Here is a 27,059-nt window from a genome sequence, read left to right on the forward strand (position 1 = left end):
AACCTTAGCACCCTATCAGTGCAGGGTTGGTATTTTACCAATACACACAAACACACAACTAGTGCATACAAACCAATATAACACAGCCAAGAGACCGAGAACACTGCCTTTGGAACTGTTTAGAGTCTACAGTCTGTTAGTCGCTATAATGGAAGGGTTCTCAATTGTATAAAGTGAAGCCTACTCTAAAGATCTTTCATCTAGTGTGACAATAACTAGTGTGTAGACTGCCAGCCTGGGAGCTCTGACCCAACCAGGGGAGTCACGAACAGGTGTGTGACCACCATGCCCTAGATGGGAGGGGAATCCCAGGGCAGTCTTGCTGTGGGAAAGGTTCCAACACACTGAATTAGTATCTCTTAGGCTGGGAGCACCTTGCCTCAGCTAGACTGGAACCACTAACCTGGAGGTTAGCTCTGGTGATGTCCTGGTAGCTTAAACCAAGGCTCACCATAACATCAGTTTTCAGCTACTCGCAACCTCCTTCCCAACAAATTCCCAAATACACAACCACAGCTGGGAACGGAACTCATTAGTGCTGACTCTTGGCCCCCCTGCGCTAATCCACCAGACCCCCCCACCCAAGAGCTCTGGGTAGAATCCGAGTCCTGAATACCAGCCCACCTGCTCTACCCCCAGAACTCAATCCCCTCCCAGATCCAGGAAGAGAACCCAGGAGTCCTGCCCCCACGTGCTCTAACCACTAAATTCCACTCCCCTTCCAGAGCCATGGATTGAACCCGGCAGTCCTGACTCTCAGCCTCCCTGCCCCAGATCCCACTCCCGGAGCTGCAGGAAATCAAGAGGAGGAATTCCCGTGCTCCAAGACAGGAGGCCCGAGGAATTCCCGTACTCTAAGTCAGGAGGACGTTGACCCCACCCAGGGTCAGGACGGCCACAGGCTCCTCCCCCTGGTGCAGCTGTTGGTGGCGGGTGAATTGCTGCTTGTAACGGAAGCTCTTCCCGCAGGCGCTGCAGCCATAGGGCTTCTCCCCGGTGTGGATGCGCCGGTGTTTGACCAGCTTGGAGTTGACGTAGAAGCCGCGCCCGCAGTCGGGGCAGCGGAAAGGCTTCTCGCCGGTGTGGATGCGCTGGTGCTCGATGAGGGTGGAGCTCTGGCTGAAGCGCTTGCCGCACTCCGTGCACTCGTAGGGCCGCTCCCCGGTGTGGGTGCGGTGGTGGGACACCAGGTGGGTCTTCTTCTTGAAGCGCTTGCCGCACTCCCCGCAGGCGAAGGGCTTCTCCCCGGTGTGGGTGCGCTCGTGCTTGATGAGGTTGGAGCTGAGGCTGAAGCGCTTGCCGCACTCCCGGCAGCCGTAGGGTTTCTCGCCCGTGTGGGTGCGCAGGTGCTTCACCAGGTTGGAGGTGCGGCTGAAGCGCTTGCCGCACTCGGGGCAGTGGAAAGGGGTCTCCCCGGTGTGGGTGCGCTGGTGCTCGGTCAGGGCGGAGCTGCGGCTGAAGCTGCGCTGGCACTCGGGGCAGGTGAAAGGCTTCTCGCCCGTGTGGGTGCGCTGGTGGCCCAGCAGCGTGGAGCTCTGGCTGAAGCGCTTGCCACACTGGCCGCAGACGAAGGGGCGCTCGCCCGTGTGGATCCGCATGTGCTCGATCAGCACCGAGCTCTGGCCGAAGCTCTTCTCGCACTCCGTGCACCGGTAGGGCTTGTCCGCTGGCCGCCGGGCGGCAGAGTGGGGAGGTTCCAGGATGCCCAGAAGGTTGATGAAGCCCGGCTCGGCGCAAGCGTGTTTAATCCGTCTCCTCCTCGGAGGGTCTCTCTGCTGGTGCCTCGGGACACAGACACTGGGGGACGTCCCACGTGGCTCTGCTGTACTTGCTGTCCCAACACCTACCAGAAGAAGGATTAACAGATTATCAGGATAGAAGGGACCACTGTGATTATGTCTTCTGACAGCCAGCAAAGCGCTTGGATTGTCAGCTCTTTGGGGCAGATACTCTGTTTGCTCTGTGTCTTTACAGCATCCAGCACAATGGTTCCTAAGCACTACTGTAATACACAATGTACTGCACCTAGCACCGGGGGGGTGACCCTGATCCATGACTGGGCTCATAGGGGCTATCGTAATACACCTAATAAAGCATCACCATCATCGGTGATGCCTTGATTCAAGGATGATCTACACAACCTGCTCAACGGCTGGGGAAAGGAATTCCTACCCTGCACCAGGAAGAAAGGGGATGGCCAAGGGGTAAAAGACCCTGATCAACAGGGACCAAATCCTTGATAGACCTTCCCCCAGAGGAGAGCCTGGTTCTGCCCCAATATCCCATCTGAGTTCGGGGAGGGGTGGGGGTCTTCAGGACAGGCAGGAGCCTACCCTAAGGTCCTGAGCCAGACAAAAAGGGGGTGGGGGAAGCCTTGCTGGGGTCGCAGCTTTCCCCTTCTCCCCCGGACCCTGTGAGCCGGTGTCACTGATTCATCACCTGGGCTCTCCCTTTCCGCAGAGCCCCGCAGAGCCGGGCCACGCGGCTCAGCCCCGCGCTCCATGGGGGCGACCGGGGCAGGCTCTGGGAATCCTGCTCAGCAGGCGAGTCAAGGCTGCAGCCGGGGCTCCCCGCAGAGACCCGTCCATCGGCTCAGCCCAGCGTTCCAGGGGGAGCCCAGTGATGATGTCATAGCCCCAGGGTCACGTGACGGAGCGGAAACCGGGCGGGGGGAGAGCAGCTGTTGCTAGGAGACAGGCCTGGAGGGCCTCTGTGTTTTGGTTCCTGCAGGATACGCTGTTCTTAATAAAGATGAGCTGTTGCCCCATTGTCAGCTGGTATCCCAGCATGCACCATTCTCCTCCCACCCCCCCCCCCCGGGCACCCTCCTCCCTGTTACCCTTGGCAGCATGATTTGCCCCTTATCACCACCTCCCAAAGCTGGCAGGGGAAATCGTGTATCCAAGCCCCCCCCTTTCTTTAGTTGTGAGCCCCCACTCTCCTCCCAGAGCTGGGACAAGAACCCAGGCAGGAGTCCTGGCTCCCAGCCCCGCCCTGCTGTAACCCACCAGAGCCCGCTCCACTCCCAGAGCTGGGAGAGAACCCAGGAGTCCTGGCTCCCAGCCCCCACTGCTTTAACCCCCCAGACCTCACTCCCCTCCCAGAGCTGGTCCAAGAACCCAGGCAGGAGTCCTGGCTCCCAGCCCCCAGCTCTAACCCACCAGAGCCCGCTCCCCTCCCAGAGCTGGGAGAGAACCCAGGAGTCCTGGCTCCCAGCCCCGCCCTGCTGTAACCCACCAGAGCCCGCTCCCCTCCCAGAGCTGGGAGAGAACCCAGGAGTCCTGGCTTCCAGCCACGCCCTGCTCTAACCCACCAGACCTCACTCCCCTCCCAGAGCTGGTCCAAGAACCCAGGCAGGAGTCCTGGCTCCCAGCCCCCAGCTCTAACCCACCAGAGCCCGCTCCCCTCCCAGAGCTGGGAGAGGACCCAGGAGTCCTGGCTCCCAGCCCCGCCCTGCTCTAACCCACCAGAGCCTGCTCCCCTCCCAGCGCTGGGACAAGGACCCAGGTAGGAGTCCTGGCTCCCAGCCCCCACTGCTTTAAGCCCCCAGACCTCACTCCCCTCCCAGAGCTGGGATAGAACCCAAGAGTCCTGGCTCCCAGCCTGCCCCCCTGCTCTAACCCAAGAGAGCCCGCTCCCCTCCCAGAGCTGAGAACAGAACCCAGGACTTCAGACTCCCAGGCCCACCCCAGCTCTAATCACTAGAAACCACTCCCCTCCCAGAGTGCGCCACTTTCACAACACACTGCAAGACAAAGCCGACATTTCAGGGACTTTCACATTTATTTTCGGTGACAGTCTACTGATGTTTTACAAGAAAGAAAGAAAACAGTAGGAGTTAAGCAGGAATACGGTCAGTACAAAACAACCAGACACAAGAGCAGAAAACCTGAGTTATGTCTGCCAAAACAAAACGACACTAACATTTGATTTAATGAATCAAGAGCATCTCTGACACAGAAGTCCTACAGTGGCCAAGGCACAGAGAGATTAGCCCTAGTAGTACTGACAGTTAAAGCTAAATCTCCTGCGTTGTTATCATAAGCATCTGAAGTGTTTCTGGAGTTAGATTGGTTGTAGATTCATATAGTGGATTTTTGATGTATGTAGTGTTGTCATCTCTTGTGATTTTATTGCAAGTCTCACAATACTTGTTGTTTTTCCTTAGCATCTCAACTCCTGAACCCATCTGACTATGTGAAAAATCTCAGGTTTCATTCCAAAAAATAAGTTTCTAGCCCTTGTGGTTACAGAGAAAAGTGTGAAAAGGCACCTTCTAAAGGCTCAAAGAAAGCAAAGAAAATGAACCACAAATTTTTCATGTTTTAAAAAAGTCATGATTTTTAAAGCCCATCTTTTGGGGGATGGGAGGACACTGATTCATGGACTTTGAACACATAGGGTTGGCAGTACTGCATGTGCAATCTGGCTAGCCAACAAGAAGTCAGCATAGTTTACATTAAAATTCACAAAAAGAAAATCTGTTACATTTAAATTTACAAAACAGAATTGGACAGAATGACCCAGACTTATGTGGTCAGGTAAGAGCTCCCTATTATCAAATTAAACAATGTGATCCTTTATTACATAATCATTCAACACTGGGTCATTTCCCATGGCATTCTGCTAGATGATACTATGTGCTAAATCACTACCACAATGGATATGCGATGCCATTTAATATCAGGTTGCCATTTGCGTCACTGCCTATAGACCCTAAGTAATGTAGCAATTTGTCCATGTAGTGTTTGGAATGTCCTCTAATCGTAGGTCTATTTACAGTACTCTTTAGTTTAGGAAATGAGTGTTGGACTGTACTACCCAGAATGTTTAGTGAGGAACTGGATGTTCCTGTGATTTGAGAATGAAATATAAAGAACTGTGCATTGCATGGATCAAATCTCAAGGTCTCCGCGTCTGATTCTGCTCTCACTTACACGAGTGTAAATCAGGAATAACTTAGTTGAGATAAGTCCTCTGAAGTCACACTGCAGGTAAATAACAAAACTGGAAATACAACATAGAAATCTTTATCCGGCTACCACCTAGCTCTAACCACCAGACTCTATTCCCTTCCCAGAGCTGGAAATAGAATCTGTGGGACCTGAATTCCCATCTTCCCCTCACCCTTCCAATTCTAGTCACCACTCCCCTCCGAAAGCCGGGAATTGAATCCAGGGATCCTGATTTCCAATTCTCCCTCCTCCCCGCACTGTAACCACAAGATCCCACACCTCTCATCGAGCTGCGATCAGAACCCAGGAATCATGATATCCAGTCCTCTGCTCAGACCACCTCTCTTTTCAACATGTTAACGGAAGGACCCTATTCTAGTGTCTGTTCATAATGAGTAGTTAATATTCAGGATCAAAAGCTTTGCTTTTGAATGTCAACCTGGCTTCTGTGCGAGAATTAAAATCTCAGCTCTAACATTATCTCAAAGTAGGGCTGTTAAAACACATGAGAACTAGTCTATATGGCAATGTAACACCACAATCAAGCGCCTAAGAACGTTGTCTTTATAACCATGAAGAGTCTAATATAGTAATCCCTCTTAATACAGGGGTTTGAAACCATATACAGTAAAGCCTACACTAAGAGTCACCTCCTGTCTATCTACCTACCTACCTCTGCGATCATCCCTCCAGAATCACAGGGCTAACTCTTGTCGGAAGCAACCTCTTTGAATTATCCCTAGTTTACATTTTGCTTTATTAAAAATAATATTGAGTTTATATTTGGGTGTGAATTTAATCCCAGGTAAAGGTGCCCTGGGAGACTGGATTCTCTAGGCATGTTCATAGGAGCCTGGGAAGTGGGAGATGGAGCTTGCCCAACACACACACCCTGTGCCCCTCCCGCCATGCCTCACCCTGCCCTGGAGACTGGATCCTCTGTGTACTCCCAGAACGGGTTCAACCCTGCCTGAAGGGATGTCTTGAGGGGGGAAGAGGGGAGAAAGAGAAAGGAGCTTAGTCCCCGTGGTCCATTCAGTCCTCAGCCTTTCTGCTCGGGCTAAGGATTAGTGCTGATGATTAAGGGATGTGGATGCTCACCCGCTGGGAAGCAGACTGAGGCTCAACAAACTTGTTTCATACAGGGGTCACTGGCATGCTAACTGCAACTGTCCTAGGCTGATTTGCATTAGTGACCTACAGGCTGAAGGTCTAGGAAGGCAGCTAAGAGAGCCAATAGGTGACCTCAACATTCAGGCACTCCCCACTACAACCCTTCCCCCCATTCAAATAGAGATTAATTTCCAAGCTTTATAGGAAAAAAAAAAAAAAGGAAAATAGAGAGACATTTGTCCAGATCAAATCCATCTCCCCGTAGTTCACAGGCTCCCTTGGCTCTCACACGGTATCAGTATCCTCTGCCTAGTCATGCACCACGTTCTTAGCCTGGTGGGACACAGAACCAGTGCAGTGTACAAGCAAAAACCTTTATACTTGCTCCATCTTGGCAGGTGCCTGTGGGTTTGTCCAAAAAATAAAATAAAATAAAATAAAATCACAGAACCACAGGGTTGGAAGAGACCACAAGGGTCATCTAGTCTAACCATCTGAGACAGGAAGATGGTTTATTTCCCCCCAGTGGCCGAAGTCTAGAAGACAAGAGGACACTTGTCCTAACACATCACTCCATCTAATTTCCCAGGAGAAGCAGTGAGTCTCCTGGCCTCTCCTGAGCTCCTGGGGATCCCAGTCCAAGCTGGAATCTGAAATGCTCCTTCTGCCCTCTGCCTCGCTCCCCGCAGCTTTGTGAGCCGTGGCCACATCCTGCTCCAGCCCCATGTTTGGATGAAACAAGACGAAATGGAGCGCACCAGACCAAAGCTCTTGGCATATCCCCCCGAATGGGTAGCACAGGAACACACAATTCCCTTGCGCCTCATATTGCGATACTGCCTCTGTAAGGGGCAAAGGTGAGTTCGGCCCCTTTTCAGTCTTTAGCCTTACTGCCAACAAGGGAGCTGTTAAGTGCCAATGTAATGGTGATTTTGTGGCAGACACACCCACCCTGCTAAGAACAAGACTGAGACCCAATCGACTGGTTCCATGTAAGGGACTCTGACACCATCAAATGGTGATGGCTTCAGGCCATGCTACCTACGCAAGGTCCCCACCTCTTGCAATAACTAGAATGTCCATTTCACAGGATATTTTCCCCACCCAATCTCTGATCTTCCAGACATTTGCTCCTTTTGCAGTGGCATGAGGCCTCAAATGCCAGTCCAGATCCTGCAAGAACTGGGGCTGCCAGCTTTAGGACTTGCTGTTCACAGTCTAAGGGTTTGTCTACACGAACATTTAGTTTGTGGCAAGCTGAGTTGTGAATCGACTCCACACTAGCCTGCTGCAGACTAAATGTTGGCAGAAAGTCTTCTTTGAAATTGGACTAGATCAAAGTGCATTAATGAACTGTTAATATGTGTCAGTAGGGTCCACAGGGACAGCTAGTCTGTGGCTGGCTAGCAGGCTAGAGTAGACTGACACGCCGCTTGCCACAAGCTAATTGTAGTCAAGACCTAAGGAACAACAGCCTTCCAATGGTCTTAGCCTGCTTTGTGGGATTTCCTCCGCTGTATTGCCAGGAAATGGCAATAGAAAGTGACATTGTTAACCTGTGGAATTCCCTGCAGCAGGATATTATGGAGGAAAGTATCTCACTAAATCATAAAAAAAAAAAAAGGATTTAATGTTTGTAGGAATAAGAATAGCACCTGCAGTGACACTGACAGGATAAACACTGAAATGTCAAGGACATTTTACCCTCATGATCCATCATGGAAGCCGAGAGCCAGTTGCAGTCCGGAAGGAACTGCTTTCTCCCTCAGTGGTACACAGCACAGTGAAGTGCGTTCAACATTTCCTTTGCAGCATCTAGCATTGGCCACTCTTGGAGGTAGGATACTGGACCAGATGGACCATTAGTCTGAACTGGTGCCACAGTGATGGGTGTGGGAAATATTGGGCTAGATGCGTCCATTAGTCTGACCCAACATGGCAGGGAGTAGGGGGGATATTGGGCTAGACAGTCCCATTGGGCTGACCTGGGGCAGCAGGGAGCTGAATGGGAAACTTTCAGTCATTTTGATCCACCGGGAAAGGGGGAGGATACTGGACTAGACAGACCTATTGATCTGATCTGGAGAAGCAGAGAAGGGGGCATATCAGGTTAGACGGGCCCATCAGGTTAGATGGGCCCATTAGTCTGATGTGGAATAGCAAGGAGCGGGGATACAGGATTAGATGTAGGGAAGCAGGAGGAGGAATACCACATTGGTCTGCACTGGAGTGGCAGGGAGTGTTGGGGGTAGAATGCTGAGCTAGATGCGCCCATCAGGAATTCCCATATTCTTAAAACAGGAATCAGAGAAACTCCAGCTGCAAGTGAATCAGAGCTGGGCCGAACAGCTTAGAGAAACACACCTCAATTCCAGCTCAGCGCTCGGCCCAACAGAGCTCAACCACACGCTGGCTCTAGTCCCTGATCTCCCTCATCCCCGGGGTGGGCGCTTGCCTGCTTTAAACAGTCTCCGTGATCTGTATGAGTGGGGCTGCCGCAGCCCACGGCCCCAGGGTCAGGACAGCCACTGGCTCCTCTCCCTCTCCCTGGTGCAGCTTCTGGTGGCGGGTGAACTGGGGCTTGTAGCGGAAGCTCTTCCCACAGGCGCTGCAGCCATAGGGCTTCTCCCCAGTGTGGATGCGCTGATGCTTGATGAGGTTGGAGCTGACGCAGAAGCACTTCCCGCAGTCGGGGCAGCGGAAAGGCTTCTCGCCGGTGTGGATGCGCTGGTGCTCGATGAGGGTGGAGCTCTGGCTGAAGCGCTTGCCGCACTCCGTGCATTCGTAGGGCCGCTCCCCGGTGTGGGTGCGGTGGTGGGACACCAGGTGGGTCTTCTTCTTGAAGCGCTTGCCGCACTCCCCGCAGGCGAAGGGCTTCTCCCCGGTGTGGGTGCGCTCGTGCTTGATGAGGTTGGAGCTGAGGCTGAAGCGCTTGCCGCATTCCCGGCAGCCGTAGGGTTTCTCGCCCGTGTGGGTGCGCAGGTGCTTCACCAGGTTGGAGGTGCGGCTGAAGCTCTTGCCGCACTCGGGGCAGTGGAAAGGGGTCTCCCCGGTGTGGGTGCGCTGGTGCTCGGTCAGGGTGGAGCTGCGGCTGAAGCTGCGCTGGCACTCGGGGCAGGTGTAGGGCTTCTCACCCGTGTGGGTGCGCTGGTGCTCAATGAGGGTGGAGCTGCGGCTGAAGCTCTTCTCGCACTCGCTGCAGGTGAAGGGGCGCTCGCCCGTGTGGATCCGCTGGTGCTCGATAAGATTCGAGCTCTGGCTGAAGCTCTTCTCGCACTCCGTGCACCGGTAGGGCTTATCCGCTGGGCGCCGGGGCTCCAGAATGCCCAGCAGGTTGATGAAGCCCCTCTCACGGTGCGCAGACCGGCGACGCCTCATCTTCGGAGGGTTCACACGCAGCCTCCCTGGTCCACCCTGGCTCTGGCAGGCTGGAACAAGCCCCGGGACTGTCCCACACGGCTCCACTTCCTGCTGAGGAGTCTCCTCATCCTCACTTGCCGCCCTGTCACCTGCTGAGAGAAGAAGAGAATTAAACCACAGTAGGTAAGCGTGGAAACCAGGACTCAAATCCATCCCTGCAGACTGTGGATTCTGCTCCAATGTCACTCAAGGAAAGGATGGGACAGGCTCCTACCTGGGATCAATCTAGATGGGCACTGAAAGCCATCACTTTAAATTGCTCCAGGCCTTGGCCTGCTGTGAATTCCATTCCTACTTCCACTTGCCAACAGCCACTTTTAAGAATCATTGTGGAAAACCAGAGTGAACCTGCTACAGCATCCAAGGTATCATCTATTTAATGAATCCTTTGAAGTGGTTTTCTATAGTTCACACAGAATCTGATGCTGCCGTGTTTATTTCTTAACCAGCATTATGGGTGACGCCCAAGAACTGGTTGAAGGCTCAGTTATGTCTTCCTGATACATTTCTTCAGTGGCTTTTAAAACCTCTTCCCTTTTTGTTTCTGGTAAGTGGTTAGGTAGCTGTTAAATGTCAATCTTGCGGTGGACCAAGGCAGTACAATCTATATCTTTGTAGAATCAGAACAATTTGATTCCTAACCAGAAAGTCTCTTAGACCATTCTGCTGCTAGTCATTAAAATGTACAGCACTGCATTGGAACAAGGTCAACAGAAACTCTGGGAAGGTCTACACTTGAGCCAGGATCAACAGGATCAACGAGATCGATCCACCGGCTGTCGATTTAGCAGGTGTAGTAAAGACCCACCAAATCGACTACAGATCGCTCTCCAGTCGATTCCTGTACTCTACCCCGGTAACATCCGATGGGAGATTTTCTCCTGTCGACCCCCCGCAGTGTAGACTCCGTGGTAACTTGACCTAAGGGACGTAGCTGGAGTTGCGTAGTGTAGGTAGACATAGCCTCTGGGAGCTCACCTTCACCCCTTTCTTCCTATACCAGCATTTACTCGATCTACATATTCTCATTTTGCCACCGTGGGTCCCTTTTTGTACTATTTGCTGTTTGTCTGAAACATTCAGCAAATGAACAGAGATCCATTCCTGCTTCAGTTCCACAAGAACTATAGCAGCTAGAATTCCCCCTGGGTCTCAAAGCAGGTCTCACTACTCCCTAAATTCCCCTTGCTGGAAAGCTACCACCACATGTAGCTCTTATAATGATTTTTACCCCCTCAAGGTAAGACAATTTGCTCACAGCAAACCAGTTGCTTACAAACAATTTGTTTCACCTGGGCCACATCTTTCAAGGGAGTTTCTACAGAATGAATTTGTAAGACAGCTTTCCTGGTATTTATTATAGTAATTAGCCATAATGAAATCCAAACCAACTGTCAGATTATTCACTCTATTGGCTATTCACTTCTTGCTCAAATTCCCAAGGTCCAGTTTTCAAACCCAGTTTTCCCTACTTTTGGACTGGTGCATGTTCCCCAGTCTCCGTCTCCATTTGGGACCACGTAGCTGGTTCAGTTTTGGATCCTCTATTCCATAACATGGTTAACACGTCTGGTCTAACAACTGTTATCTTTGATCCAATGTCCATTATTCTTATGCATTTCACAGGTCTTATTACATATCCATACGAATATGTAATAGGATTATATCACATGTTCATACTCCCATTATTGTTGTTTAACTGCCCAAATCTTAGCAAACACTCTGGAGCTGATCCTTGTAGTTCCAAGCATTGCCCCTTCATCTTGGTGCTTCCCGTTTCCCAGTTTGGATGATGGACTTTCACTAAGTGCTTGGGACACTCAGTTCCGTCTTTCCTTAAATTTAAAACACTTCTTTTTGCGGGTAATTTTTTGCACAAGTTCAAGCATTTAAATGAACTGCTACCCTTCATTTTTGCAGTATTAAACTCTTCATTTTTGCAGTATTACCAATTTCCATTGGTGTACAAACTGGACTGAACAACTTTTCCAATAACTCAAAAATGTCATGAACCAGATTAGAATCCTCTGTTCCAGCAGGCACATTAGACACAGAGCTGTACTTACAAAGCTCATGGGAAGCATCTTCCATCTTCCGCTCTAGTGGCTGCTTCCTGGTCTGCTGCAAGGAAAGATTCAAGTTCTGTGGCAAATTCCACAGCCTCTCTGAGCGTCCTTGGCCTCCTTTTGCTGATCTTCATCTGCAAGTCCAAGTCCATCGCTAATGTATCCTGGAAGGCTTCACTGGTATCTGGGTAAGCCAGGAACACAAATCTCTGCAAGTCCTCTGCCAGTTCAGGTGGAGTTTCTTCTTTCCCTCTTCTTCTAGCCCTTAGCTATGCCCTGGCCGGCTCAGATCGATGGCTAGCCCCAAACCGCATACCAAGGGCTTGTATCAAATCTGGATAACTCAGGCTCTTCTCTGGGGTAAGTTCTGCCGCACCATCAGAGCTGGACCACTCAAGTCCTTGCTGTAGTTCATCTCTGTTAGCATGTTCCAAGCTGGCCGTAACTTCCTTGGTCTCCTCTATTTCCTGGAAAACCTTTTGGTTTGTGATAGTCAGTTTGCTGGTCACCTCACTGATCTGTCTTGCCAGTCCGGAGTGGAAGTTTGGTAGCTGGGCTTTGAAATCTGCTCCAACGCGTTGTAACTGCTGTACCAACAAAGATACTATCTTCAAATGCAGGTCATTTCTCAGTCCTTTCTGGGAAACCTCTAGATGTTGCTTCAATTTCTTTTGAGAAGTCTCCAGCTCCTGTTTTAGGTCTTGTTTTAATTCCTTCTAGACATTTTTGATTTCTGCAAGCACCTCCATTATCTGTTCCATCTTGGTTTAACAGGAATACAACTCACAATTTCTCTCTTGGAAAATTCATCCATTCACACCTGTGTGGCCCCTTTGGCCTGACCAGATAGACAATATTCAAGGTTTTGCCAGGTTGTTTCCATTAGGAGAAGAAATTGATCATATGAATCAGGTATATTCTTTAGTTCAATCTACTTTGTTTACAAAGAATACACACAAAGTCTTGTTTCCCTGAAAACAAACAACGGTAGGCACTTTCCTTGCTCACTACTTAAAGTCTGCTTCTCTAGTCCGTTCAGTGTCATGCATATAACTTCCTCTCTCCCTGTCAGCTGGCTTTCCACCTCTCTCTCACAGAGCTAGCTAAACAAACCCCTGGCCACTGCGTTTGCCACCAATCCCAGGGAACCGCTCAGACCACACAGCTCAGCCCTGCTCAGGCTTCTCCATGCGGTCCAGTGCATGCAAAATTCATTATTTATTTTCTTAATTTAATTAATTTTAAAAGGACATTTTAAAAAAATGTATTAGCTATGAAAAGAAATAATCTAATCCCCCTGAGTTGTTTGTTTAATTCCACTTTTTTCAGTGTGGGAAGTAAGATTGCGGCTATGGTAGGTGGGTAAAGGCAGCTGCAGCTTTTGGAGAGTCAGTGGAATAAGAACACTAGCTGGATGTTTCTGTTAAAATGATCAGCAGTGAAATGGTGAACAGTCTGAATAGTTAAATTGCCATTGTTAGGTTTCAGAGTCAATGCCCCTTTGTAATGAATGGGGCAATTCACAAACACACAGTTGTTTCACGTTGTCGACAGGGTCAGGTAGACATCACCGCATCAGTACAATGGGGTTTGTTTTTAAGAATTTCTTTACAACTGTATGAGTGACAAAAAAAATTGGAACTTGAAGCATGATTTTGTGTCAATGTGTGGACGCCGTGGCAAAATAATATAAAGGGGCCTATGCTGTGAGTGCCAGGAGGCTAGGACACCTGCTTGGATGATACTGAGATGAGATGAGAAAAAAACAGAACCGGGGAGGCACCTAGTGGCTTTGCTGGGATCCCAGCTTTCCTCTTCACTCCTGGACAGTCTCTGAGCTAATGTCACTCATTCCTCACCTGTGTGTGTCTCTCTCTGGGTCTCCCTTTCTTCGGTGCCCTGGAGATCCAGGATGCACGGCTCTTCCTCTTGCTCCATCCAGGAGATCACAGGATGTTCGAGGATTGGAAATCCTGCTTGTGGGGAAGAAAATAGGTGAAATCAACATCCATCGAAAGCTGTACAAGAAAGGAAACAAGCTCCAGCAGAATAAGGACTTTAATACTGGTATACGGATATAATTATTTCCGTTAAAAAAAAAATCACACTACAAACCACAATAGTTACATCAGTACAAAATCTGTATGTAGGCTAGGCTTTAGACAGTAAGTTCTTTTACTATATGCATGTACAGTGTCCTGTACTATGGTGCCACATTCTCAGTTGAGGCTTCTAAGTGTTACTGTAATGCAAATAATGGTGATGATAATAATAATAATTAGAGCCGGCTGGATAATATTCACTAAAAAAACTAGCTGGCTAATTTATCCCCCATCAATTAGTGGAAAAAAATGATTGCCCACTCTTTGTTTTTCATTGTGTGACTAGCCCTCAAATATCCAACCAATTTTCCTGTTCGCCACCACAGAAACTGCCAAATTCATTTCAATTTCATATACCAGATTTACCTTCCTTTATTGATTCTGGGTCAAATGGACCACGTTTTTCAAGTCAGAGGAGCTAGACGCTGGTGTTGGGATAGGATATAGAGATAGCCCAGCATAATAAGATCTGGGGATGGAGATATGGAGAGAGGTAGAAAGAGAGAGATGTGTATGGGAGAAGGGGTTTGTGGGGGGCAGAGCGTGAGATGTATGGAGCTATATATATATATGGGGGGGTGTATGGGAGAAGGGATTTGTGGGGGGCAAAGTGTGAGATGTAGAGCTATATATAGAGAGAGAAGGGGGTGTATGGGAGAAGGGGTTTGTGGGGGGCACAGCGTGAGATGTATGGAGCTATATATATAGAGAGGGGGGCATGTGGGAGAAGGGGTTAGTGGGGGGCAGAGTGTGAGATGTACGGAGCTATATATATAGAGAGAGGGGGGTGTGTGGGAGAAGGGGTTTGTGGGGGGCAGAGCGTGAGATGTACGGAGCTATATATATAGAGAGAGGGGGGTGTGTGGGAGAAGGGGTTTGTGGGGGGCAGAGCGTGAGATGTACGGAGCTATATATATAGAGAGAGAGGGGTGTGTGTGGGAGAAGGGGTTTGTGCGGGGCAGAGCGTGAGATGTACGGAGCTATATATATAGAGAGAGGGGGGTGTGTGGGAGAAGGGGTTTGTGGGGGGCAGAGCGTGAGATGTACGGAGCTATATATATAGAGAGAGGGGTGTGTGTGGGAGAAGGGGTTTGTGGGGGGCAGAGCGTGAGATGTACGGAGCTATATATATAGGGAGAGAGGGGTGTGTGTGGGAGAAGGGGTTTGTGGGGGGCAGAGCGTGAGATGTACGGAGCTATATATAGAGAGAGAGGGGGGTTTGTGGGGGGCAGAGTGTGAGATGTACAGAGCTATATATATATATATATACGGGGGGGTGTATGAAGATGGGGGGCTGTATGGAGCAGAGAGGGGGTGGGATGGGGTGGGCGAGAGAGAGACAGGGTCTGCGGGGTGTGTAGGGGGATGGAGAGATGCGGGGGGGGGGGGCGGTGCGAGACAGAAGCACTGGGACCCAGGGACAGAGGGAGGGATGGGCGGACAGGCAGACACAGAGAAGTCTCCGCCATCACAGACAGCCCGGCATAAACTCTGCCCCACGCACCCCAGCAGCTACCTACCCTGCCCCCCCCCCCCCCCGGGGGAGACAGCCAGCCAGCCAGCCAGCCAGCCCCCTTCCCGCACAGCCCCCCCCCGGGCGAGCGAAAAGCCTCGCGCCGCCGCTGCCCCTTCCCCCGCCGCTCTGAGGGGCGCGGGGCTGGCGGGGGGGGCGGCTGGGGAGACGCGCGCGCGCCGAGCCCGTCCCCCCCCCGGGGGCCAAGGCGTCTCTCACCCGGCCGCCCGCAGCCGCCGCTCGGCCCCGCCCCGGGGACAGGAATCGGCTCCGCCGGTGCCCCAGGAAGGGCCTCCCCGGGAACATTCCCCGGCCCGATGGTTCCCGGCCGGGCGGGCCCCCCCCGCGCTGCGCTCTGGGCTCTCGCCGGGCGGGAGCGGCGGGCGCCGCCGGCACGACACAGGCCTCGCCCCGCGGGCCCAGGGCGGGGCCGGCCGAAGCGCCTCGCCGGCCCCCGGGGCGGTCTCCCCGCGGGCGAGACGGGGCGGGCTCTGCCGCATGGGCCCGGGGGCTCCTTCGCCTGCCCATCCCCCGCCCTGACCCGGGCCGGCAGGGCCCCTCTGCCGCGTCCCTTGGCCGGAGCGGACAGTCTGCGCCAAGGCATCAGTGGGCACGGATCTGACATCAGGAAGCATAACGTTCAAAAAGCAGGGGGAGAACACTTCGCCCTCGCTGGCCGCTCAGTGAGAGACCTGAAAGTGCCAGTTCTTCAACAGCAAAGCCTTCAAAACCGGACTCCACCGGGAAGCTGCAGAACTGGAATTAATTTGCAGACTGGACACCATTAAATGAGGCTTGGATAAAGACTGGGACTGGCTGGGTCATTACACAAACTGAAAACTATTTCCCCATGCTAAGTCGTCCCCTACTGTTACTCACACCTTCTTGTCAACTGTTTGAAATGGGCCATCCTGATTATGACTATAAAAGTTTTTTTTTTTCTCCTGCTGATAATAGCCCACCTTAATTGATTAGTCTCTTAAAGTTAGTATGTCAACCCTCATCTTTTCTTGTTCTCTGTGTATGTATATATGTATATATATATATACATATATATAATCTTCCTACTGTGTCTTCCACTACATACATCTGATGAAGTGGGTTTAGCCCACGAAAGCTTATGCCCAAATAAATTTGTTAGTCTCTGAGGTGCCACAACTCCTCCTCGTTCTTTTTGTCTTATCTAGGTGGCTATTACCCCGCCAAGCCCTGTCCCGATTTTTCAACTTTGCTGTCTGGTCACCCTACCTATACTACAAAATTAAGTCAGCTTAATTTAAGGCTGCGTCTACACTGCTGTAAGATCTGACCTGTAGCCGGCGGGAGAGAGTGCTCCTAGCCACATAATTAAACCACCCCCTACGATCCGCATTAGCTATGTCTGTGGGAGAAGCTCTCCCGTCAGTATTGCGTTGTGCTCACTACCTCTTATGCTGGTGAAATTTGTGTTGCTCGGGGGTGTGGGTTTTTTCACACTCCTGAGTGACGTACGTTTTGCTAACATAAGTGGTAGTGTAGACATGAACAGGAGAATATTCACTAGGAGGGTGGGGAAGCACTGGAATGGGTTACCTAGGGAGGTGGTAGAATCTCCATCCTTAGAGGTTTTTAAGGCCGGGCTTGACAAAGCCTTGGCTGGGATGATTTAGTGGGTGTTGGTCCTGCTTTGAGCAGGGGGTTGGACTAGATGACCTCCTGAGGTCTCTTCCAACCCTAATCTTCTATGATTCTATGCTAAGAACATAAGAACGGCCCTACGGGGTCAGACCAAAAGTCCATCAAGCCAGTATCCTGTCTTCCGACAGTGGCCAGGGCCAGGTGCCCCAGAGGGAATAAACAGAACAGGGAATCATCAAGTGATCCATCTGTCGCTCATTCCCAGCTTCTGGCAAACAGAGGCTAGGGACACCATTCCTGCCCATCCTGGCTAATAGCCATTGATGGACCTATCCTCCATGAATCTATCTAGTTCTTTTTTGAATCCCTGCCTAACATTCCACAGTAATTACATCGCTTGTGTGTATCTACTTTTTGCTTCTTGTGTTGGCAGTACGAGTCCTCACTAGAAGCTCTTGTATTGATTATATTGTCAGCGTGGGGCATTGTGGGATGGCTTCTGAAAGCAATGCAGTGTCTACACTGATACTGTGTCAACCTAACTACATTGACATTAACTCTATGCCTCTCATGGAGGTGGAGTTATTAAGGGTGTGTCTACAGCACAAAATTATGTTGACCTAAGTTACTTCCTCCTCAAAAGCCCCTCCATTACCCTCCTTTATGGACTCCCGATACTGAACCCTCTGAGACCCCTAAATATACCCTTCTTAGGGTCCCCCCAATATCCCTCTCAAGAATTCCCCAATATTGACTTCCCAGAGACACTCCCAATATTTTCCCTGGATGGATTCCACCAATATGTGCCCTCATAGATCCCCACATATTAACCTCTCAGAGATACCCCAATACCTCCCCGCATGGACTCCCCCAATACTGACCCCTCTGAGACACTTCTTTAAGCCCTTCCCCACAAATCCCACTCAGGGGTTCCCCCAAAATTCCCTTCTCAAAGACTCCTTCACTATCCTCCTTCATGGATCCCCCTATACTCACCACTCTGAGACCCCAAACATACCCTCTATAGGCCCCCTCATGTCTCTCCTCCTGCACCCCCAAAATAAACCCCTCAGGGACAGCCTAAATGGTTCCCTTAGGGCCCCCAATACCTTCTCCTCATTTACTCCCCAGGACTCCTGGGTTCTACCCCTGGCTGTGTCAGGGGAATGGGGTCCAGTGGTTAGAGGGAGTCACGACTCAGCCTCAAAGATGAGACTTGTGGCTTTGTTGGACAGAGCTTTCTCCCCAGCCATCCCATGACTGTGACACTCACACCCTGACCATGAACCTCACTGTATGCAAAACAAAATGCAACTCGGTGGCTTGATTTAGCAACCAAATGAACCACCACAACAAAATCTGAGGGGAGGAAACGTAAAATATGTAAGTTGCACGGGAAAAAAATATACACACTTGGATTATGTTCAGAGCCCAACTGCGTAGGTGAGTGTAATATAAAAACTCTGGGTTCCATTCCTGCCTCTGAAAGCCAGCCTGACCTCACCAGTCCCTGCAACATCTAGGAGATATGGGGATTGGGAGATGGGGCTCGTGAACTCTAGGGCACTAGTTTTAACCCAGCCCCAGGTTGGGGGGACTGGTATGCTTGGCGGGAGGGGGAATGGGATATGGGGCTTTTCCTGCGTACCAATCTACCTACAGGTTGGAAGGGCTGGCTGAGGGAGCAGCAAATGGGATACGACCCATTCGCCTGTACATCTCCAGCCTCTAATGTAACTCTAAGCTGGGAGACTGGTTAGCTGGCTGGAGTAGGGAATGAGATAAAGGGCCCTTTACCACAAGGGCACTTATTCCAGTGTTTCAAATCTCCCATACAGCAGTTGGGGACTGAAAGCTGTTCCCACTGGGAAGTCATTTGTTGTGAAATGAGTACAGCGGGGCCTACTTCCTAGCAAAACAGGAGTCCACATCTCTATTTCCCCCTTACTTGCAATCAGGCTGAGGAACTGAACAGGCCACGAGCGCTGAACTCCCCTTTCCCATGATTGATGTCCCTCAAGGGCAGGCCTGAGGCGTGGTGGAGCAGAAATTTTCCCTGCTGCTGCCAGGCTGTACTGTCTCTGGGCGTACACACAGGATTCACTCTCCAGGGTCTGCCTTTCCCCAGCGCTAAATGGACCATAAAAATAACAACGGTAAGTAACAACTGTAAAAATATCTCTTTATTTGTTCAAAAATAGGCATGTTGGAAATCTGTGGTCATCCCGAGCAGGGAAAGGCAAAAGCCGTAAGATGCCGAGACAGGAATTGGAGCATGGCAGAAGTGGCAGAGAAAGGTGTCTGCGATGCTTCTGTGATCTTCATCGTTGGCCATGGGCATGTGCAGAGAGACCCAGGTGGGTGGCAGGATCGTGAGTTTTCTTTCTGTCTCTGTGTGGCAGGATTTGGAGCTCTTTAGAGGGAAAAGTGCATTTTGTTCTCTGGGATGTTTTCTTTTTCATTAGATTCCCCTGTAGGGAGAATTTGGTAGGAAGTGATTAGCAAAGCATTTTTCATTGTGCAAATCACGAAGCACTTTGGAGTCATAAAGTCATAAAGTTTAAGGCCAGAAGGGGCCACTGGATCATCTAGTCTGACCTCCTGCTTATTACAGGCCACCAACACCAGCCAGCACCCAACAACTGTCATTAGACCAAAGTATTGCAGCCCTCAGGAAACTAGACTATTATATGCCAGAGGCAGAGAATAGAAGGGATTGAGGTGCTCCAGTGCCCGAGGCCCCTGCAATGACAGGGAAATGATTTAAGTGAGATGTACCCAAATAATCAGGTATATCCAGAACAATCAGTTGCACGCATACAAAATGGGAAATGACTGCCTAGGAAGAAATACTGCAGAAAGAGACCTGGGGGTCATAGTGGATCACAAGCAAACAAGTCAACAATGTAACGTTGTTGGAAAAAACAACAACAAAAACCATAATTCTGGGATGTATTAGCAGGAGAGTTGTAAGCAAGACACGAGAAGTAATTCTTCCGCTCTACTCCGTGCTGATTAGGCCTCAACTGGAGTGTTGTGTCCAGTTCTGGGTGCCACATTTCAGGAGACATGTGGAAAAATTGGAGAAAGTCTAGAGAAGAGCGACAAAAATGATTAAAGGTCTAAAACAAGAACTATTAGGGAAAATTGAAAAAATTGGTTTGTTTAGTCTGGAGAAGAGAAGACTGAGGGGGGGACACAATAACTGTTTTCAGGTACATAAAAGGTTGTTACAAGGAGGAGGGAGAAAAATTGTTCTCATTAACTTCCGAGGTTAGGACAAGGCCTTGAGTGCAGGGGTCTGGGCTAGATGACGTCTCGAGTTCCCTTCCAGTCCTATGATTCTATGATAATCCTGGCAAGTCACTTGTACTCACACACTGCAGAGGAAGGTGAAACTTCCCCCAAGGTCCTTGCCAGTCTGTCCTGGGGGAAAATTCCTTCCCGACTTTCTCTATGGTGATCAATTAGACTCTGAGAATGTGAGCAAGAACCAGCCAGCCAAGCGCCTGAGAGAGAGAATGCTTGATTTCGCCTCAGAGCCTGGGCCCTCCCCATTCCGTTTTCCATCTCCAGCCTTGGCCATCCCTGATGCTTCAGAGGAAGGAGATAAAAAAAACAACAACTCCAGAATACATTGGGATGGGGTGCGGAGGAATGTCCCTTCATGACCCCTGCAGGAGACCGTTTGAAACCCTGAAGCACGAGCTTTTTAGGAGCCAAAAATTAGGGAACTGTACTGAAGTGCAGCCACCTCTGGGGTGGGACATGCAGCTAAAAGCCAAGTACACAGCAACACTACACAGGGATTGCTCATGCAGTGCTGAAATATGGCCATTTCTGGAGTGAAACTGTTTAACAGCCACATGGCCATGCTATAGGAAAGAAGTGAAGGAGAAGCCTATATTTCGGGGAAACTGCAGGAAGAGTTTAAGAAGTCAGAATGAAAATTCCTGAGCTGGGATCTGACTGGGAGCCTGGGCTTTCAAAAAAGTGTCACAGGATTTTTGTCTGGCCACGGGTGATCAAAGCCTTGATTTTAAATCTCATCACACAAACACCTGCAGAAGCAACCAGCCTTTAACACTAAAGGAGTATGGTCCTCAAGAGTGTAAGTAAATAAATTTTTTGGGGGTCCATTCAAAAGCATCTGGCGGTCCAGATTTGGCCCATGGTCCACCTATTGACTACCCTAGCACTAGAAGCTTGAACTAGGACAACCTAAGTATTTTCTCACCGTTTCCAAAACTTCACATGCGAATAACTTTCAGAACTAACAACGGGCTGGCTTGGAACTGGTACCACCTTGAGGGGAAATGACCCGGTATCCTATTCCCCAACACCCATAGCCACATATTCCCCCTGCCCTGGGGCAGGATTGGAATTGACACCCCCTAAAGGGAAAAAGCCCCGTATCTCATTCTCCAACCCCCATAACCAGCCAGTCCCCCGATCAGGGGCTGGATAGGAACTGGCAACCCCTAAGGGCAAAGACCCCATATCCCATTCCCTGCTAAGCCAGCCAATACCCGTGATCTGAGATTGGATAGGAGCCGGCACCCCCTATAGGGAAAAGTTTCTCAGAACCCAGCCAGGTTTCAGAGTAGCAGCCGTGTTAATCTGTATTTGCAAAAAGAAAAGGAGGACTTGTGGCACCTTAGAGACTAACAAATTTATCTGAGCATAAGCTTTCGTGAGCTGTAGCTCACGAAAGCTTATGCTCAGATAAATTTGTTAGTCTCTAAGGTGCCACAAGTCCTCCTTTTCTTTTTGAGAACCCAGACAGTTACCCTGCTTTTAGCAGAGATGTTCCCTGGAGCAGGGATCAGCTTGACAGCATCGCCCTCTTGAGGCCTTCTTCCTCCCTCTCAGAAATCGAAAGTGAAAGCAACAAAGCCTTTGATGAACCAGAGGTGGGCAGAAATTACGCTGGTTGTGGGCCCAATCCGGAGTCAGATCCCCTCACCTCTTATACCCCCTCCAGCCTGGCAGCCAAGTGCCTCTGGTTGATGTCCTCCAGCACCTGCTTGGCCATCTGTATGGCTCCCTTCTCCAGGTAGTAGCTGATCATCAGGCTGCATACATCTAGATAGTCTGCCCGCTCCAGCCGACCCCGTGGGATGTTGCTGCAGCCCGAGGGCGGCTGGGCCTGGTTCAGCTTCACCTTGAACTTCTTGAAGTCCATCTCTTCCAGCTCCTCCAGGACATTCTCCAGCCGGTCCCGTGCGCTCATTCGTATTGCAGTGGCAGCCAACACAGCTTCGAAACTTTCCTTTTTCCTCCTCCTGTGTCTCCTCCCCTGTCTCCTCCCCTAGCCACAAGGCAGGGCAGCACTGAGAACCAATGCTCTGAAAAGCAAATGATTTCCTGGAAACCAGGGCATGTTGGCTTTCTGTAACGTGCGCCAAATCCCTGTGGATATTGCACCATGTGCCTTATCAGAGACTCATCAGCCCCTTAGGGAGCTGGGGGGCGGGGGTTGAAACTGCCTTTCTCCTTTGCCCTCTCTTTCTGACTAGTCAGCCTTGGCAGACTCTGTGAGCTATCTGAGCTCTTTTAAAGCTATCCGCTACCCAGACTGATTTCCTAGGGAAATGTGATAATTTAGGATTTGATGCTAATTTTCTGTTTGTTTGTTTTTCACCCAGGGGAGCAAAATGTACAGGCACAAGCTGACCGTTTGAAAAGCAGCTCCCTTGGTCAAACGTCTTCCCCGGGCTGAGTGGGCCACAGAGATTGACTATCCATCTGATGGGCACACTGAGAGAGAGAGAGAGAGAGCGTGTGTGCGTGTGTCTGCATGCATCCATTCTGCAGGATACACAGGAGTGTCAGGTATCCAGGGCAGGTTGAAGTGCATGGGCAGGGGAGGGTGTGGAGTTCTCCCCTCTGCTGCCAGGACTGCACCCCCTCTGGGTGACCAGATAGCGTGTGTGAAAAATCGGGACAGAAGTGGGGGGATAATAGGCGGATATATAAGAAAAAGCCCCAAATATCAGGACTGTCCCTATAAAATCAGGACATCTGGTCACACTAGTGGGGACACACTGGGGGACTTGTTCACACATAAGAGCTGTACCTTTTAAACTATACTTGTATACTTAAACCTCACTAGTGTTGGGAATGTTTTATCAGTATAAAGGCGATTGCAGTGGTATTGTTTATTCCTGTATGAGAAGGGGAATGTATAACTGCATCCACGCTAGAGGTTGTATCAGGATAACTATTTTGGTAAAAAATCACCCTCCTAACTGAAACAGCTAGCCCCCCTCAAAATCTTTGAGTAGACCAAGCCTCAGGCTATGTCCACACTACGGACCTTACTGCGGCACGGCTGTCCGGCTGCAAGGTCTCCCGTGTAGCTGCTCTGTGCCGGCAGGAGAGAGCTCTCCCGCCAGCATAATTAAACCACCCCCAGGGCGGCGATAGCGACATCAACGGGAAAGCATCTCCCGCCAACATAGTGCTGTCCGCACCAGCACTTTTGTCAGTGAAACTTTTGTCGGTTGTATGTGTGTTTTTTTTCACACCCGACCGACGAAAGTTATACCCACAAAAGTGCTGTGTAGACATAACCTCAGTTTCCAGGGTCCACCAATCTGGTGCTAAAACTTGCGAGAAAAAGAGAACAACAAGGGGAAACAATTTGAAAATTTTAATGGTTTTGTATTCGAATCAGAGAGAGAGAATTCTTTGGGGATCCTGGGGCTCGGGAAGGTGAATGAGGAATGGCCCAGTGACCTGAACTAGCTGTGGTCTGTCACAGCTGTTGCTGAAAGCTGCTGCTGTCCCATTCATGTACTGGCCACTCTCAACTCTGCGTAACTTGTAAAATCCACAGCCCTTCAGAACAGCCTTATCTTCCCCAATTTTCCCTAGGTACTAGGCTCACTACACTGGCTTTGGTTGTTGCAGAGCAGAAAAGCATAAGGAAGGTTTAGGAGAAAGAAGAAAGGAAATATACATAATTAGCATCTGAGAGGAGCCCTCACTAGAACTTCTCTGTGTGTATTGATCTGAACTGCTATCCGTTACTTTGGTGTGAATCTGGAGTGACTCCATTTAAGTCAACTGATCTAGGTTATACCAGGGCAAAACTGGAGTGACACGACTGAAGTCAGTGATTTCAGTTACACCCTTCAGAATCAGGCCCTAAACCAACTACTGCTCTACAGTAGATAATTCAATTACATTCTTCTCCCATCTCCTAGATCATTTAGCAGCTTTTTTACTGACACTGCGAGTTTGAGGGTTTTCAGAGAGAGGAAGTATAGGACCCTTGGCAGTGATTAACTTTCCATAGAGATACCGGTGTCCAAAGCACTTTTGCCAGCAAAGCCCTGGGGAAGGAATATATGGGAACACACTAATAAGGGTACGTCTACACTACCCACCGGATCGGCGGGTAGTGATCGATCTATCGGGGATCGATTTATCGCGTCTAGTGTAGACGTGATAAAAATCGATCCCCAATCGCTCTGCCGTCAACTCCTGTACTCCACCGCAGCGCAAGGTGGAAGCGGAGTCGACAGGGTGCAGCGGCAGTCGACCCCGCGCTGTGAGGACACGAAGTAAGTCGACCTAAGATACGTCAACTTCAGCTACACTATTCTTGTAGCTGAAGTTGCGTATCTTAGGTCGATCCCCCCCCCGCAGTGTAGACCAGGGCTAACTAACCCATCCACTATGCCTCAAGAAGGATTACAGGCCTAGAAAACATGCCTTATGGTGAAGACTCAAGGAGCCTGTGATAGGATACACTCCCCCACACTGGTTCTGAGAGGGCTGAGGTGGGCCAGGCAGGCCCTATCAGCCAATTAGGTAGCAAGATGAGGGAATTAAGGGTGAGAGGAAAGTCCTAATTAGGAGGAAGCTCACCTGAGCAGAGATATGCAGGGCTAGAATAAACTCGGGAAGCTGGCCACGGTAAAGGCTGTTGCGAGGAAGTTTGTGGTTGCCTTCTGGGTAGTAGAGAGGGAAGGAGGGAACCCAGGGAAAGAGTAGCTCCCTGGGGGCCTGGCGGGAAGGGAATCCTGAAGACAGTAGGGTGGAGAAGACCACATTGTGGGAAGCAGCTTTGGGGGGAAAGTAGCAAGGTTGGTGACTGAACCTTGGCTGTGTGTTGTAGGGTCCCTGGGCTAGAACCCAGAGTAGAGGATGGGCCTGGATTACCCTCCCTGCCACTGGGGCGTGGCACCAGCAGGATAGTGAATTGGAAGACTGCCTGGACCATTGTGGGAATGACAGTGTGAGAGGACTGCTGGATGCCACTGGAACAGAAGAAACTTTGAAGGACACTACCCTGGAAGGGGGGAACGCTGAGCACCCTCAGGGCAGAGTCATAAAGAGGCAGCAGTAGCTCCTACAGCGAGAGAGGGGCTGCAGACTGAGAGAGAGCAATGGCATGCAACTGCAGGAAGGGACGTTGGCCTTGCAGAGCTAATCCCCAGAGCGACCAGGAAGAGGCATTCTCCTGTGGTGAGTAGAGCACCTTGCCATGGAGCCCAATCTAGTTATCTTAACAAAGAGGGGGTTAAAGGGTGACTTGATCACAGTCTGTAAGTTACTAGATGGGGGACAAATGGGCTCTTCACTCTGGTGGACAAAGGTAAAATATGGCTGAAATTTGAAGCTAGACAAATTCAGACAGGAAATAAAGTCTCCATTTTTAACTGTGAGGGTGATTAACCATTGAAACAATTTGCCAAGGGTCATGGTGGATTCTCCATTGCTGGTAATTTTAAAATCAGAATGGGACGTTTCTCTAAAAGATCTGCTCTGGGTCAAACAGGAATTATTTTTAAAGAGGTTGTATGGCTTGTGTTATACATGAGTTCAGACTAGACGATCACAATGGTTCCTTCTGGCACGGGAATCTATGAGACAATAGATACAGCAAAGGGAGGCTCAAGGAGAGATTACAGAGAGGTAGTGGGATCAGACTCTGGAGGGGGTAGCATTAAGAACTGGGTCACGATAATTTTTTGGGATGTGAGAAAAAGCCTGGGCTATTTTTACCCATCAAAAGATGTGGATTCTTAAATGTAGAACATCAAGTTCCGCTATTAAAGTGGCAGTGTCCAATAGTAGAAAGGTGGTTTATAAATTTAGAACAGTGGATTAGAACTTGTTCTCGAGTTAGAAGTGTAGAGTGGCAGTTTCTAAATTTCTCTCTCCGTTTCCTTTTCTCTACCTCTTTTTCTCTGTGCTCTCTTGTTCTGATCTCTCTCTCTCTCTCGTTCTTTCTCTATTTCTCTCACTATGTCTCTGTGCCCTGGTCTCTTTCCCCCCCAATCCCACTTTAGCCAGCCTATACACAGTGGAACCAGACCTGCCCACCGTGACTCCTTTGCGCTATGTTATTCCATCATTTGGTTTATCTGGAAGCTTTTGGTGCCTGAGCAGAGACAGGAGCTGTGGCTTGCAGCTATAGGTGTAGTTTGACTTCTCTGTGTGTGTGTGTGTGTGTGGGTGGGGCGGCTGGCTGGCTATTCATGAGGGCCAGATTCCATGCATGCCCACCGGGGCACCTTTTCAGATGTTGTTGTTGTTTCTTTTGGGGGGGAGGCAACTTTAACTATGATTCCAGGGGCTACTTAGGCAACTGAAAACTCTAGGGTTGTGAGTTTTGTTTGCAGATAATTTCTAAGGTATTATCTGACAGAGCACTGTATTTAATTCTTATATCAAGAAAGATTTAAATCAATATTAGACCCACTCAGCTCTAATACTAACATGTTCTGACATCTTGTGGCAAGCCACTTAAGAGACACTGGTTAGATTTAAAATTGTAATGTCTATTCTTACTCAGATACTCTTACTAAAGTCAGAAGGGACCATTGTGATCATCTTTCTAGTCTGACCTCCTGCATGCTACAGGCCACAGAACCTCACCCACTCGCTCCTGTAATAGACCCCTAACCTCTGGCTGAGTTGGTGAAAACTGTGGGCAGGTCTACACTACAAACTCTACTGGGGTGCTTTGATGACGATGCTCTAAGCCTACGGGAGAGAGCTTTCCTGTTGGCGTAGTTACTCCACCTCCGCGACTGTCTACAAGGGGAGGCTAAGGTATGTGGATTTTTCACAACCCTCAGCGATGTAGATATACCAAAGTATGTGTGTGGTGTAGACCTGGCCGGAGTCTGCACTACAAGCTGGGGGTGTGATTCCCAGCTTGCACTGACACTCACTAGCTCTCTTCAAGCTAGGGTGAGAAGAGATCCCAGTGCAGCATGGACGGCAGCAGCCGCAGAGGCAGGGCTTAGCCATG

The 27,059-nt window shown here is 50.0% G+C and overlaps 2 protein-coding genes across 2 annotated transcripts; both read right to left on the bottom strand.

The window, feature by feature from the left end:
• Positions 1–854: 854 nt before the first annotated feature.
• On the bottom strand, positions 855–16,003 carry LOC102933526 (zinc finger protein 271). Its single transcript, XM_043548398.1, has 4 exons — positions 15,389–16,003; positions 13,414–13,530; positions 8,531–9,580; positions 855–1,843 (listed from the first exon to the last, which is right to left on the bottom strand). Exons 1-4 carry the CDS (start codon positions 15,792–15,794, stop codon positions 855–857), a joined length of 2,562 nt encoding a protein of 853 aa, XP_043404333.1. The 5' UTR covers positions 15,795–16,003.
• A 5,749-nt stretch (positions 16,004–21,752) lies between these two features.
• LOC102933026 (pyrin) lies at positions 21,753–22,122 on the bottom strand. The gene has a single exon (XM_007057074.4). It carries the CDS (start codon positions 22,017–22,019, stop codon positions 21,756–21,758), a length of 264 nt encoding a protein of 87 aa, XP_007057136.1. The 5' UTR covers positions 22,020–22,122; the 3' UTR covers positions 21,753–21,755.
• Positions 22,123–27,059: the final 4,937 nt, after the last annotated feature.

The sequence above is a fragment of the Chelonia mydas genome, chromosome 6, assembly GCF_015237465.2.
Source record: "Chelonia mydas isolate rCheMyd1 chromosome 6, rCheMyd1.pri.v2, whole genome shotgun sequence".
Classification (NCBI taxonomy): domain Eukaryota; kingdom Metazoa; phylum Chordata; order Testudines; family Cheloniidae; genus Chelonia; species Chelonia mydas.